Genomic DNA, 14,145 nt, shown 5'->3' on the forward strand with positions numbered 1-14,145 from the left:
CCTATCTTTTTAAATAGTATGTTCACCAATGGCTACATGACTGCATATACATGACTACATATATATACTTAGCCAAATTGCTAGTGTGCTGAGCAGCACCTGTCAGCTCCACATGGTGACTTAACATATTGTGAAACACAGAGTACTTTTCTTCAACAGCAGGCTGTGGACTAAAACCAAAGACCCACCTCATATTAAACTCCTGTTATCTACAGTAAATTCTTCCCTCAGATTTCACTCTTTTACCCTTCAGTGTCAAAGTCATCTTGTTCCTCTTCCTGGTTCCCAGACACCCAACACACCAGCAAAACTGATACAAATTTTTGTCTGCAAATATCTTTATTTGCATACACATCTGTGCCTTACTATCTGTTATGGTGGAAAAACATCTGAAGCTTTTTCATTGCAGAAACATCATCTTTTCTTCTAACACTCCCCCTTTTGCATATACTCCTCTACTTCATTCTTCTGCCCATGAAGCAATCAGTATACTTTCTTTTTAGTTGTTTCTTTATCAATGAGAGGAAAAATTATTCCACAAAGTGTATCTATACCTCTGATATCTCCTTCTCTTCACTTTGCCTTCTTACTGCTCCTCACTTTTTTCGTCTATTTTTCCTCTAGTTGCATCTCTGCTCCCTCTGTCCACAGGTCCCTGATATTTTCTGTATTGTCAATAGGCTGTTGTTATCTCTCTTGTTATGCTCAGACTTCCTCTCCCCAAGCCCACACACTGTGGATTTAGCAAACTCTGCAATTTCAGCGATGGACCCTCAAGTCTGTGCTTTGTCTCCTTGAACAGAGGTGGCACCAATAAGAGGAGATGTTCTAGTGGGCAGAGTACTACCGAAGAGCTTGAAAGGTTGCACAATAAGTTCTTATTTCAGGGACATTCAGTGTGAATGCATTTTACCAACACTATAAAATGCACTGCACTGCAAGGATATCTGACTTAGCTCTACACAATTTGAATGGATTATTTTTATGTCATGTGCACTGAGAATTATGTATTGACATTGTGCCTCCCCTCTCTACTCAAAAATCAGTCCTTCCTACAAGACAGCAAGGAATTTAAAAGTAGTGAAAAGTGCTCCTGATTCCTGTTATTTGGCTCAAATTGTTTCCCAGACTCTTTCACTGTTGCCAGACTTGCTCCTGCGAGACCTTCCTGCTTAAAGTGGGGTTCAACAATTTTCTGTCCACATAGACTTAGCAAGGGGTTTGAGGCTGTACTCCACAAGGATGACTGAGATGTAACTTAAAGCTGTTTCACTGCATGTTGTGCATGGAAGTGCTAGCTTGTGGGGATAAGACCATCAAATTCGCACTCTATCCAACTTTCATTCTGTAATACCATGATTACAACTACAGGAGGTCTTTAGGTTGCATGTATACACACTCACTTCTATCATGGAATTTTATACTTTTTTGTGTGTATAGCTATCTTAACACAACTGAAATAGTAGCTTTTTAATAGAATGGTTTTAAAATGACAAATTCTCTGGATATCTTGAGGTTTTACGTTAGCTTGTGGTTTTGACCTTCTCTATTAGCAACTAAAATGTGTTGTTTTCATTTCCTTTGACAAAACAACTTCTTGGGTTACCAAATTTTTCCCAAGATTACTCATATTTAATCAGCATGTTTTAAGCTCTTAAACAAACAAACAAAAAAGCTCTTGACAAAACAAAATAAAACAAAAAAAAGACAATAAATCAAAAATGTTTTTTTTTTTTTTTAATTTTTTCTTGGTTTTCACAACCAGCAGTACTTTAGGGGGGAGTTTTCTATATTTTTCTTTTGTTTTAATGATAATTTTTCAAAAAGTAATGGAGACTTTTATTTCACTATGGAAAAGAGCATTCAGATTGACTAAACTGATTTTTTTATTTCTCTTAAGGAAATATCCTAACCTCTCATAACTTTTGTTCAGTTTATTGCCTGAATAATACCACGTTGCCTTGGAATTTGGTCTTGACACTTTCTTCACCAAAGCAGCCAAAAGTGAATTTTAAATTCTGTAACAAACCCAAATCTTTGAAGTCACTCATCTACGAATATTATTAAGGCAAGCAGTGAGAAACAAAGAATGATGTCTTGACCATGGCTGTGCAGAGGAATTGAATATGTTTGGGCTCTCTCATAGGTCACAAGTCTCACCAGTTTAAGAAATTCAATTAAGCCTCTAAGATATTGCTATTCCTTAAAAATTCAGATTAAAATACACTTTTCTTCAGACATAATTGTCTTCCTTGTCTACTGCTATTCATGTAAATGGCCCATACGCCTAAAAGTTAAGCCTTTCATGCATTGAAGAGTTCTATGATTCTATGAAGGTTATTAAGAAGACTGAATGTGCAGATACCAGTTGGAAAGTACACGTGCCCTGGAACACTCACCAGGCTTCTGATACCAGCCAAATGGATGTATTTTGACTTCAGTGCCTGGCAAACTACAATTTGAAATTTGCCAAGCACTTCTTGATTCCTCAGCACATGTCTGAATTCCTAGGCTGTTCAAAGTCAGGCACATGATTTTTCCTCCTGCCAAGGAAATATGTGGTTATAGCAGTGATGAGGAAGAATTTCCTCTTCCAGACAGTATCTTAAGGAAATTGAAAACGGTGTGATTCCATTGCACATTAAAACAAATCTCACTGAATTGGAAATCAGATGAAAATACCTTAAACATACAAAGTTTTACTGTGGGTGAAAATAGTGTAAAAAAAAAAATAAATCAGACTGAAGTCAATGTGAGGGAGGGAGATACCAAAGTTATAACCCAACTAAGGTCACTAGGGGCATTTCTACTAAGCAAAAATTTTGAAATCCTGCTGCAAGGTCGGTGTCTTTGAGCAAGGAGCCCTTTCAAATTAATTCAATCCTGGAAATTAAAAACCTTCATGTATATTGAAACACAGCATTTACTTAACATCAAAACAAAAATTCTGCCTTTCAAGGAGGTAGGGTGAATATTTCAGTATCTAGGAAGTATTGTAGGATTTGAAACAGTTAAAAGTGTTATTTAAGATTTATTTTGGTTCATTTAAAACACTTCTGAAATTCATCTTGACTACAGTACTGCCAGTACTGGATGTCAGAAATACTATAGACAATAAATATGATTTCCTATGTTTGATGTTTTAAAATCTGTAATTTGTTATACTTAAAAGAAACTTAAATTCATAATCAATTAACATTTTGAATTTCATATAATTTTATGGAAATATGAAGATTGTCTACTGCTTTTGATTTCCACATTCAAATCCAAAAAACATTGGATTTATTTTTTGGTCTATTCTTTTTTGACTGTGTGAAAGCTTTGCCTGCTTGCCAAAAAAATAAAAATAAAAAAAAATTAGAGTTTTCTTCAATGAATCATAAAGACATAAAGCCTCAGGCAGAGCTGGTTAGCACCCATTTCTAAAAAACAAGGTTTGCCATTTTAGGTCCTTAAATCAAAATTTAGAATAAAACATTAACAATTTCTTCATTGGCATTGACCTGGATAATATCCAATTTTAAATACCTATTAAAGACTTTCCTTTAAACACAGCACTTACTTTACAGGCCCTGGAGAGAAAGAAAAATATTTCCAGAAAAGTACTCAGTGACTCAGTCAACCAAAGCTCCTAAGGACACTGTATCTTGTTCCTATGAAGATTTCTGCTGATTATATAGAGAGCATAGTGTGACAATACCCTTAACTTAGCCATCTCAGGTCAGTAAAATATGCTTGTTTGACTTTTTAAATGCTTTCCGGTAACACATACTTGCTAAAATACTAAGTGTGAGAGGGTAAGCAACCTCCATCTCTCTCCAACTATGCTTCCTCAAGTAAATGACCTACATTCGGGAGCAGGAAAATTCAGATATACAACAAAAAAATCAGAACAAAAAAATCTAAGCTATCCCAGAGTAACCATGGACATTGTGTTCTTAACCTGCATTTAATTTCAGAAATACTTAGAAATACTAAGGTTTAATCAGAAATACTTAGGTTTCTGATAAGGTTTTGAAAAAAAAAGTGAAACAACAAAAATCACAAAAAGAAGTCAAACATATTGGAAGAGAAGCCAATAAATAAGAAATAACAGCTTCCTACAGTTTTATATGCTTGAATATCACACTATTGGAACTGTGGCCTCTCCAGAAATCCTTTTCCTAAAGTTTTCATAATAATTTCTGATAATTTGAGCATGTTCATTGGGGTGAACTCTTAGAAAGGGTCATCATCACTCAAAAAGGTGTTAAAAAGAGTTAAGATCAGCAAGGGCTTTTAAGGGTGCCTTTTGTAGGAAAAGAGTAGTAAAGTTTGGAATATGAAGATTGAAAACATTTTTTTTAATATTAAAAAAATACCTGACAGCTGATTGACATTTAAAAATCCAAATCCTGTGCAACAGGGGTCAGCATCACACCAACGCTCACACTCAAAAAAGCTGAAAACAGAAAAACATCATTATTTTAATATCATTAGTTGTCTGCTTCTGTCCTAGAGAAGGGATGATGGAATATTGCATATAGAGGAGACACCAAGAACCTGTAGTGATGCCTCATGGCTCTTTCTGCTGTATAGACATTTCTGCACATTTTCTATTTTCTAGAATATTTTGATATTTTCATTCAATTTTCTGAATACTTTGCTATCTGCCCTAAAAATATCTGCATCAATTATTTTTATGTGTTATTGCCAAGATATAAAATTCATAATGAATTAGATACTTTGTTATTTTTATCTCAATTATAAATTTCCTTTGTATGCCATTTTTCTTTGTTAAATATTCTCTTGAATAAATAATGCTATTTTTGTAGCACCTGATCCCCCTCAGCAATAGAACATGGCCTTGGTACTCAAAACATAGTTAAAATTTCAGTAAAAACAAAGATTCAGTGATGTCCTACCCATTTGAAACTGCTTTTCTGCTCATGTCAGTCACATTCCTCACTGAGATTCCTGTTGCTTTCTGGAATGGTACACGTGTGTAGAAGCTCTTCACAGTACTTCTCAGAGTGACTGGTACAGAAAAGGGAAATAAAATTGGGGAAAAGATCACTTTTTCTTTCTAATTTATACATATTTGTCAAGGAATGACATTGTAAGTGTAAAGCTTATGTTTCTATGCCTTTGTCAATTAAAAAGCATTTTTAATACTATTAGTAGACAACTGGTAGTTATGTCTAAAGATGAACAAAAATCCAACAAGGTTTTAAAGGTTGAAGAAAGCACATTGCCAAGGAAAAACTTCTAAGGGCTTCAGTTTTTTATCTGTATTGACATGACTCAATCATCTTGGTCCGAAAACTGGATAATAGTTATATGTTTGAGGAATCCTTTGTGTATGCTCATGTATAATTCTGTGCTGTAGTGGGGCTCCTCAGCAAGACATGAATTAATCATTTAGTTCTGTGGATATCTATACTTTTTGCAGAAAAACTACAGATTCCCATGGAGTGAGAACAGGCTTGTTTGTCTCACTTTCCTCATGTGAGCACTAGGAGAAAACCAAGAAGTCAAACTCTTCAAGCATTCGAAAAGCAGAGGTTAAAATTCTTAAGTCTATAACTCTAAATTTGTTTTATTTATACATATATTCAACAAGAATGCATTCATCTTCTTCCGATTTTTGTATTGCTTAACTATCATGGAAATTTTAATAGAAAATGAAAGTACTGACATCCCTATGATGGTCTGAATCCATCTATATTATAAAGAAGCCAAAGATTGTTACACAGATTATCTGAACTACCCTTGGCCTCTTTGAATTGAGAACACTAAAGCAGAGAATGGAATTTGTGGTTAATATCTTTCCACTAGACACTGAAATGTGGTACCAGCACTTCTACAACTCCTCTTCAGGGAGTTGTAAAGAATGTTAAGGTCTCCCCTTAGCCTGCCCTTCTCCAGACTGAATAATCTCAGTTCCCTCTGTCACTGCCTTTAAGTCTTGTGCTCCAGTTCCCTTCACAGCTTTGCTGCCCTTCTCTGAACATACTCCAGGTCCTCAGTGTCTTTCTTGTAGAGAGGGACCCAAAACTGAAACAGTACTAGAGGTGTGGCCTCAACAGATTTGGTTACAGCGGGACAATCACCTCCCTGCTCCTGCTGGCAGCACTATCTCTCATATAAGCCAGGATGCTGTTCACCTTATTGGCTACTTGGGTACACTGCTGAGTCAAACTCAGCCAAGCACTGACCAACACCTCCAGCTCCGTTACCTCAACACAGTCTTCCCTTGTATCATCATATCCCAGTACTCATTCAGGCTTTTTATCTCAGAGTCAAAATGGAAAATTGAAATTATTTTGGCTTGAATTGCCAATTCAATAATAATGTATGCATTACAAATTCAAGATCCATCACTTACCTATTTTACGGTACAATGCCTGTGGCTGCCAGGGTAGTTCAATACGACAGTTTTCCAGCATTTGTTCAATGTTACCATCACAAATCTGTGCCTCTGGATACAGGGTACACACAAAGTATGTGTCTGCAGTATTTTGGAGATCTGCCATTTGACAAAACTCATCTTCCTGTGCACAGCCTAGGAGGCAAAGCCACTAGAAGTTAGCCACACTAGGGTTTGTTCCTCTCTCTTCAGAGTACTTAATGGCATTGATCAGCAAACAAATAAAAAACATATTATTCTATCACAGTGCAAGTTAAATAGGGACAGATTCTGTTTCTAGTTATGCTGAAGAGCAAGTTTACTTGGACAGCACAAAAAAGGAGCTACACCACAGCTCTTTGGATAGATATGTTCTCCAGGTGTGACAAGCACAGGCCCAGGTTGTTTGTGTCACAAACACAGTAACTTAAAATTCTCTATTTTTCACTTTGCATTAAGTTTGGCACACAAAACATGAAATTAGAAAAACTCTGTCACTTATTCACCTCTTACATTAAATAATGGACAATGAAGTTAAATATTTTAGGAATATTTATAAATATTTTAGCAAGCTTTTGCAATCAGTTTCTGAATTATTATCACAGGACACAAAAATAGACATCACTTTCCTACAATTAACCGTTCAAGTCATTTCCTTGCAGAAATGTGTTCTGAAATTTTCCTTCAGAGTAATAAGTCACTTTCAGAAAAAAACAGAGTAGTCAAATCTTATGCAAGTTTAATTCATAAATACAGTGGCAATGACTTCTCTAAAGACAAATGTAAATGCTTAAACATGCACATCTCCAAGAAATTTTTACAGTAACATTTGTGCACTGTATGTATAGTGCTCTCACTTCAGAATTCCTGCTAGTCAGAGCTAGACATTCTCTGTATCCATAATAGGGATACCCTGCTTATGAATGATGAGTATCCTTTCTGTCACAGTAGACAAAGTTCGTAAGGAAGAAATAGATGTCCTCTCCCATTAGCAAATTCAGTGTAGCTGAATTCCATGAAAATTTTGTCCTGAAAAATCTCTAAGTCCAGCATTTCTGCAGAAAGATTTCAGTTAATTTTTCTCTCCTTACTATCTTGCAGAATAACTGTCTACGAGATATCTTACGTGTGAGACACCAAAGCATAGCTTCTTCTGCTGAGTACTTCTGCCTGAAGACCCAGTACTGCTGGTAAGGAATAGAGGAGTTTGGGTCGCTTCGTATCTGACTGTCATCCATTAAATAGAAAAGATCCTTTGTGGAATCTAAGATTCAAACAAACAAACAAAGAGCTCAAGCCCACAAGAATAACTTAATTAGGGTCTGAAATAAATCATTTTAAGGTAGATAGCGCTGATAGTACTGCCTCTTTTTTTTTTCATGGAAACTACAACAGATATTAAAAGAACAATATCACAGTTTGATAGAGCAAATTCTCAGCTACAAAATACTGTTTTTCAACATACTCACTATCATTAGCTGTGCATTTTTGACAGTAGTGAACAAGAGCCTGCATGCTGTGCTCATAAAAATCTGCACCAGTAGAGCTGACGGCCAGTGCTGAAATGCATGACCCACCACCTCACTGTGCTCACATCCACAGTTTGGTCTACATAAATGTTCAACAAGCATCAATGAATGTCAGTAGATGCCATTTTTTCCTCATGGAGAAATTCAGCAACACATCTTTGTTTCATATCCACTTCCATACCAGATGCCACTCTGCCAGACTGCCCCTCTTCTGCCCTCCATCACACAGAAACGAAATGTAATGGAATATCGGTGGGAAGGTTCAACCTCTATTGCCATATCACCAACATCCACTTCTAACTTCATGGACCAACATAGTAAAACAGGAAGCATTCTTTTCAGAGAAGCCCTCAAACTTACGTGTAAAATTCTTCATTTCACATCAAAGCAACTGTAACCATGTAAAGTTAGCATCGCCAAAAGTTGCTTTCAGTAACAGAACAGTGCAACTATCAACTAAGTGATGTTTGTGTAGGTGATGCCTCCTTCACAGAATTACAGAATCACAGAGTGGCCAGGGTTGGAAGGGACCTCGAGGATCATGAATCTCCAACCCCCCTGCCACAAGCAGGGCCACCAACCTTCCCATTCAACACTAGATCAGGCTGCCCAGGACCCCATTCATTCTGGCCTTGAACACCTCCAGGGACGGGGCATCCATAACCTCTCCCTCATCCTGCAGTTATTAACCCTTTCAAAGAGTTGATTCCCCTCCCCTCTATAGCTCCCTTTAGGTATTGAAAGGCTGCAATGAGGTCACCCCGCAGCCTTCTTTTCTCCAGGCTGAGCAAGCCCAGCTCCCTCAGCCTGTCTTCATAGGGGAGGTGCTCCAGTCCCCTGATCATTTTCATGGCCCTCATCTGGACCCTCTCCAACAGCTCCCTATCTTTCTTGTACTGGAGGCTCCAAACATAGACGCAGTACTCCAGATGGGGCCTCACAAGAACAGAGTAGAGGGAGACAATCACCTCCCCGTCCCTGTTGGCCACCCCTTCTTGGATGGAGCCCAGGACACCATTTGCCTTCCGAGCTGCAAGGGCACACTGCTGGCTCATGTTAAACTTTTCATCTATCAAGTCCTCCAGGTCCTTCTCCACAGGGCTGCTCTCGAGGACTGCTCCTTCCAGTCTGTATGGATGCCTGGGATTCCTCCAGCCAAGGTGCAAAACTCTGCACTTTTCCATGTTGAACCTCATCAGGTTCACCTGGGCCCATCTTTCTAGTCTCTCAAGGTCCCTGTGAATGGCATCCCTTCCTTCTACCGTGTCAACCGCACCACTCAGCTTGGTGTCATTAGCAAACTAGCTGAAGGTGCACTCAATTCCCTTGATGTCACTGATAAGATGTTAAAGAGCACCGGTCCCAAGACAGACCCCTTGGGGATGCCTCTCGTTACCAGCCTCCACCCGGACACAGAGCCATTGATGACCACCCTCTGTCTGCAGCCTTTCAACCAACTTCTTATCCATTGGGTGGTCCACCCATCAAATCCACATCCCTCCAGTTTGGAGATAAGGATGTGGTGGGGGACCATGTCAAAGGCCTTGCTCAAGTCCAGGTAAATGACATCGGTCGCCTTTCCCTTGTCCACCGATGCCATCACTCCATCATAGAAGGCCACCAGATTGGTCAGTGCTGTTCCTTGCTGAACTGCACTGAACAACACAGCACTGCAAGAGTATTTGGACACCAAAGCAACCAAGTAGATAAATAATAACAAAAACCAAACAAAAAAACAGAAGAAAGAATCACAGCTCCTAGAAATAAGATGTCTCTACTCTGCCATGCAAAACATCTGTTTAACAGTGAATAATACTGCTCTAGGGATACCTTGACAAATCTAGTTTTATTGATCCAAAATACAGCTGTTTCCTTATATTCACTTGGGAAGCATTTACACCTATTTGTTAAATGTTTTCTTAACAGGCTTAATATCTCTTTCAGTTATTTAACGTATTTCTCCTAGTTTAGGCTCCCACAGACCTATTTAAATAATTCCTTCTGTCTATAGCCTCTGATACTTAGACATCCATACACTGCCCTCATATGCTCCTCATATCTCTCTGAAACAATCACAGGTAGCTAAGGATGTTTTAAAATCAGTGCCTTTAAATAAGGGTCCAACAACAATATTCAGAGAAACACTCTTCTTTGCTGCCTTACAAATTCCTCCACAAACACCTTTCTATTTACTGAACATCATCAGCAGTTCCCACAACCAGCTACTCCTGCATTGTGAGTTTCTTTTTATTTAAAACTGGATGCACTAAGACAGCCAGACAAAAATATGAAAACAGAAAACCAAAGACACGTAACTGCAGCTGAAATGCTGAAGCATCTAAATGCATCTAATAACATGCTGGGAAGTGCACTGGGATAGAATTATAGAATCATTAATGTTGGAAAAGACCTCCAAGATCATCCAACTACTGATCCATCATCATCATTCCCACTAAATCCACAATCACAAGTGCCCACAAGTATTTTCTATAATCAGAAATCATCAGATTTCCATCAGAAAATAGAAAATATATGCTAAAACATGCTCTAAACATGATCACGAATAATAAAAGCTCTGTAAACATTTTCCCTAACTTATCCATAATGTTTCTGAGAAGGTGATTTGTAAGTCTTGTTACCACATAGTTTCAACCTCTGCTTCTCTTGAAACCATTTTTGCCATAGCTAAGATTAAAACATGAAGGAAGAAGCTGCATTCTTTGCATAACTACCGGTTTTAATGACATTATCGGCCACAGCAAGGAAAAAGGGGAGCCCTGAGGGCCAATCTCATGTTCTGGCAGGCAAATGCAAAGAGAAGTTTATCCACCATATTAAGTACAGCTCTTCCTTATTTTCAAGTCTAGACTTTAAAACACCACTAATTGCATAGAAGTGCTATTAGGTAAACAGACATTTTAATTCATCTTCCATTCACATTACAGAAACAAAATCAGCAACGTACTTTGTGTAAAGATTTTACATGGAATAAAACGCATGCTCAGACATCCAATAAGGTTACTCAGAAAAGATTTTAGCTCATCAGAGAGGTAGCAAAATGCTGTCATGAGGCTTCATTGCTCTTCCACTTTTAGAATTCATGGACTCATAGAGTGATGGAATGGCTTTGGTTGGAAGGGACCTTAAAGATCCTCGAGTTCCAAGCCCCATGCTGTGGGCAAGGTTGCCAACCACTAGATCAGGTTGCTCAGGGTAATTGGATGCTTGAAGGTCTGGAGGAACACATATTATAAATGATTTGGGATATACAAATTAGTTAGTATAACTTAGCAGACACTGAAATAAAAGAGGAGAACTACTTGAAAGAAACACTTGTGTTTGCTGTTTCATTGTTACTCCATATTGTCAGTAGCACATGCCCATGTGCCCACACTAAGAATTCAATCCCTGGGTTTATGTAAAATGTTTTCTCAGCTGAGTGATATTTCCTGAGTCTTTACAGTTCATTAAGTATAAAAGAAGAAGTTCTCTCAGCAGCTTGCCACATTTTCTCAGGTAAAAAATTGCAGACAGTGGTGCCTTGCAGGAGGACTACATTTTGAACATCTTTCTCAAAATCTGCATCATATTTCCTGCTTAAGAGAAACCTTTTGTACTTGACAATACCTACATCCTCACAGTACATATATGAAAATATGTGCTATGAAAATCTCTGGTTAAATTAAGCACCTCCCTCTGCTGTCTCCTCTGTCTGCCTTTACTGTGATACCTGATAACATGATATTGTCCTCTGTCTTCAAAGCAGTAGAATCACACTCAGAGCTTTCCGGTCGGGTGACCATATCAGAGCCTAGAACCCAAGAAGAATCAAAGAACACAATAATTCATTTTATCAGTTTACTTTTCTTCCACAATATAAACTCATCCTCAGTTCCCTAACTTCAGCAAACATTTTGGAGTAATCTGTACCAGTTAGGAAAACTCCTTATGTAGTTTCTCCAGCTCATGAATCAAAAATTAGTAATGGAAAAACCGAATCCAAAATTCAGCAATTCATCTAGCTATTTGTAGTTACTTACAAATGTCCAAATTATTTGTGGTACCTTGAACACTGATAGGTCAAAGGCAAGTGTTTCCACAGTGTAATTTTTCACGGTATATGTCTCATGTTGGACATTACCAAACGAATTGAGAAAGATACTTCCAGTTTAAACAAGTGGTACTCATATAACACAGCTGCCACTGCCTGCATTTCACCATAAAATTTTATAACAGGCCCTGTGAGATAACTTACCTCTCCACAGAAACACTTGTTGAAAAGTGGTAAAATTTCTTTCTGCCTCTTCTGACAGCTTAGACACTTGTAAAGAAGAAAGTGTGTATTAGAACAGCTGTTAAAATTAAGCAAATAGATAGCACTGAAATGCATGGAAATTAAATTAAAAACACATCTTTAGAGTATATTTTCCCTTATTTACATCACAAGACCCTGGAAAGGATGGCACAGGTGCCCTGGTTCTAGTCTAGGTCACAGGTACCAAGGTTTTATTTTATTTTCTGTTACTGTTCTGTGCTAATCTGAATAAATCCCTTCCTGTTTTTTTTTTGTTTTTTTTTTTTTTTTTTTCCCACAGTTTACATTTCTTTAAGATTATTGACTTGATTCTGCCTTAATTAAATGCTAGAAGTATTAAAGGATAACATAGTAGAAGTAGTACATTCTTGACTTTCCCTAATGTTCCCAAAGAAAGGTAAGTCCATCTAACAATACATTTGATTTGGGAGGTTTAATTCTCTTACACTTGTACAGATATGGACTTTCTTGAGAAAAAAAAACAAAACAAAACAACATTGAAGGCACAAGAGCAGGCTGGAAGAAAAGGCAGATTCTGTAGACAAATTAAAGAGAAGTAATGTAAATTAAGTTAATTCATTGACATACTTGCACTGAACACTTGCCCTCCCAGGGTGAAGGAGAAGATTTTCTCTCCTTCGTCGTAGCTCAGACCTCTGCATATTTCGTTTATGACTGATGTTTGTGTTGGATTCCAACCGTTTGCATTGCAGATCAGCACATCTGGGGCTGTCATCAAGCTACACAAGATGGTACCTAGGTTCACAGGAAGTGAGAATTGCATCACTGCCATAATGCCATTCACGTACATAGAGATTTACATCCAAGCATCTCAATACTTTCTCTAACTGCCAATTGAACTTGTGTTACTGAGATAGCTACTTATTTGTATTGTCAACTAAGAAATATGAAAATCAGAACAATACTTTCAGTTTGGACTTCTCACGTTAGACATTCACACCTAACTCAAACATTTGTAGCCTCAGTTCAAGCTCATACTGTTATCACCTAATAAAATATTATTATTATCTGACAATGCCCAACAGGGTTCTCAGTAAAATGTCCATTTCTCCACAGGAAAAATGTTCTACTTCAGGTCTTTAATGCATCAGGTCAAATCTCAGGCCTTACTCAAAATCTGCCTATGCCAGAAAATGTCAGTGGTGCAGAGATAAGTGTAGAGCATCCAAAAATGAGCTCTACTGAGTGCTGGTTTGTTGTGTTTGTTTTTTTGGTGTTTTTTTTTTTTAACCTCTTATGTATGTTTACCAAAGAAATATTTCATTTTGCAGTGTTTAGACAGTACCTCCATCAAGTGCAATCTGACTGAAGATGAAGCCATCACAGCAAGAGTCCCTGCTGCAAGTCTGTCTGCAGAAGAGCTGAGCATCTGTCAAAGATGTGCTAGCTGCTGAGAGAGCCATGGAACGATACACACCAGAAAGCACATTCTGAAAACTGGTCCTTTCAAAGGTCTTGAGTCCAGATGAGTTAAATTCTTGTGCTGGGCAGACAGAACAGAAAAAAAATGTTCAGAAGAACTCAAGTAGAGAAGTGATGATTTCAGAATGCCTGCAGGCTGGAGTTGGTTTAAAGTTTTATGGTAAAAGCTAAGATTTAAAAATCATTTCTTGGCCTTTGGGTTTCAAAAAAAAGATGAGATTACCAAATGGTTTGGTTCATTTAGAGATGAGTAGAGAGCCAGAATATATTGCCATTTAGGAAAGTATAATACTTTGGATATTCAGTTTTTTGTATTAACTGATGGAAAAAGTCATCAACAGCCATATTTCTTATTTGTGGGGAACAAGATTTGAAAGGAAGATTTAGTGAGGTATATGGGCGACCATTCAGCATTAAGCCCTGAACAGAATTATGTCTTCTTGAACAAATATGTTCCCCTGCATCACTGA

The 14,145-nt window shown here is 37.7% G+C and overlaps 1 protein-coding gene across 1 annotated transcript in view; it reads right to left on the bottom strand.

Annotated features, from left to right (window-relative positions):
* TG (thyroglobulin) overlaps positions 1-14,145 on the bottom strand; it is a 139,434-nt gene that overhangs the window by 80,363 nt on the left and 44,926 nt on the right. Inside the window, exons 26-34 of the mRNA XM_042833912.1 lie at positions 13,539-13,736; positions 12,821-12,988; positions 12,173-12,238; positions 11,648-11,728; positions 7,515-7,652; positions 6,368-6,544; positions 4,905-5,016; positions 4,362-4,441; positions 2,400-2,543 (exon numbers count right to left, since the gene is read on the bottom strand). Coding sequence (XP_042689846.1) covers positions 2,400-2,543; positions 4,362-4,441; positions 4,905-5,016; positions 6,368-6,544; positions 7,515-7,652; positions 11,648-11,728; positions 12,173-12,238; positions 12,821-12,988; positions 13,539-13,736 — 1,164 coding nt within the window. The remainder of the gene's footprint in view (positions 1-2,399; positions 2,544-4,361; positions 4,442-4,904; positions 5,017-6,367; positions 6,545-7,514; positions 7,653-11,647; positions 11,729-12,172; positions 12,239-12,820; positions 12,989-13,538; positions 13,737-14,145) is intronic.

This window comes from Centrocercus urophasianus, unplaced genomic scaffold, assembly GCF_019232065.1.
Source record: "Centrocercus urophasianus isolate 14NV4802_14NV808 unplaced genomic scaffold, USGS_Curo_1.0 seq_11, whole genome shotgun sequence".
NCBI classification, from domain to species: domain Eukaryota; kingdom Metazoa; phylum Chordata; class Aves; order Galliformes; family Phasianidae; genus Centrocercus; species Centrocercus urophasianus.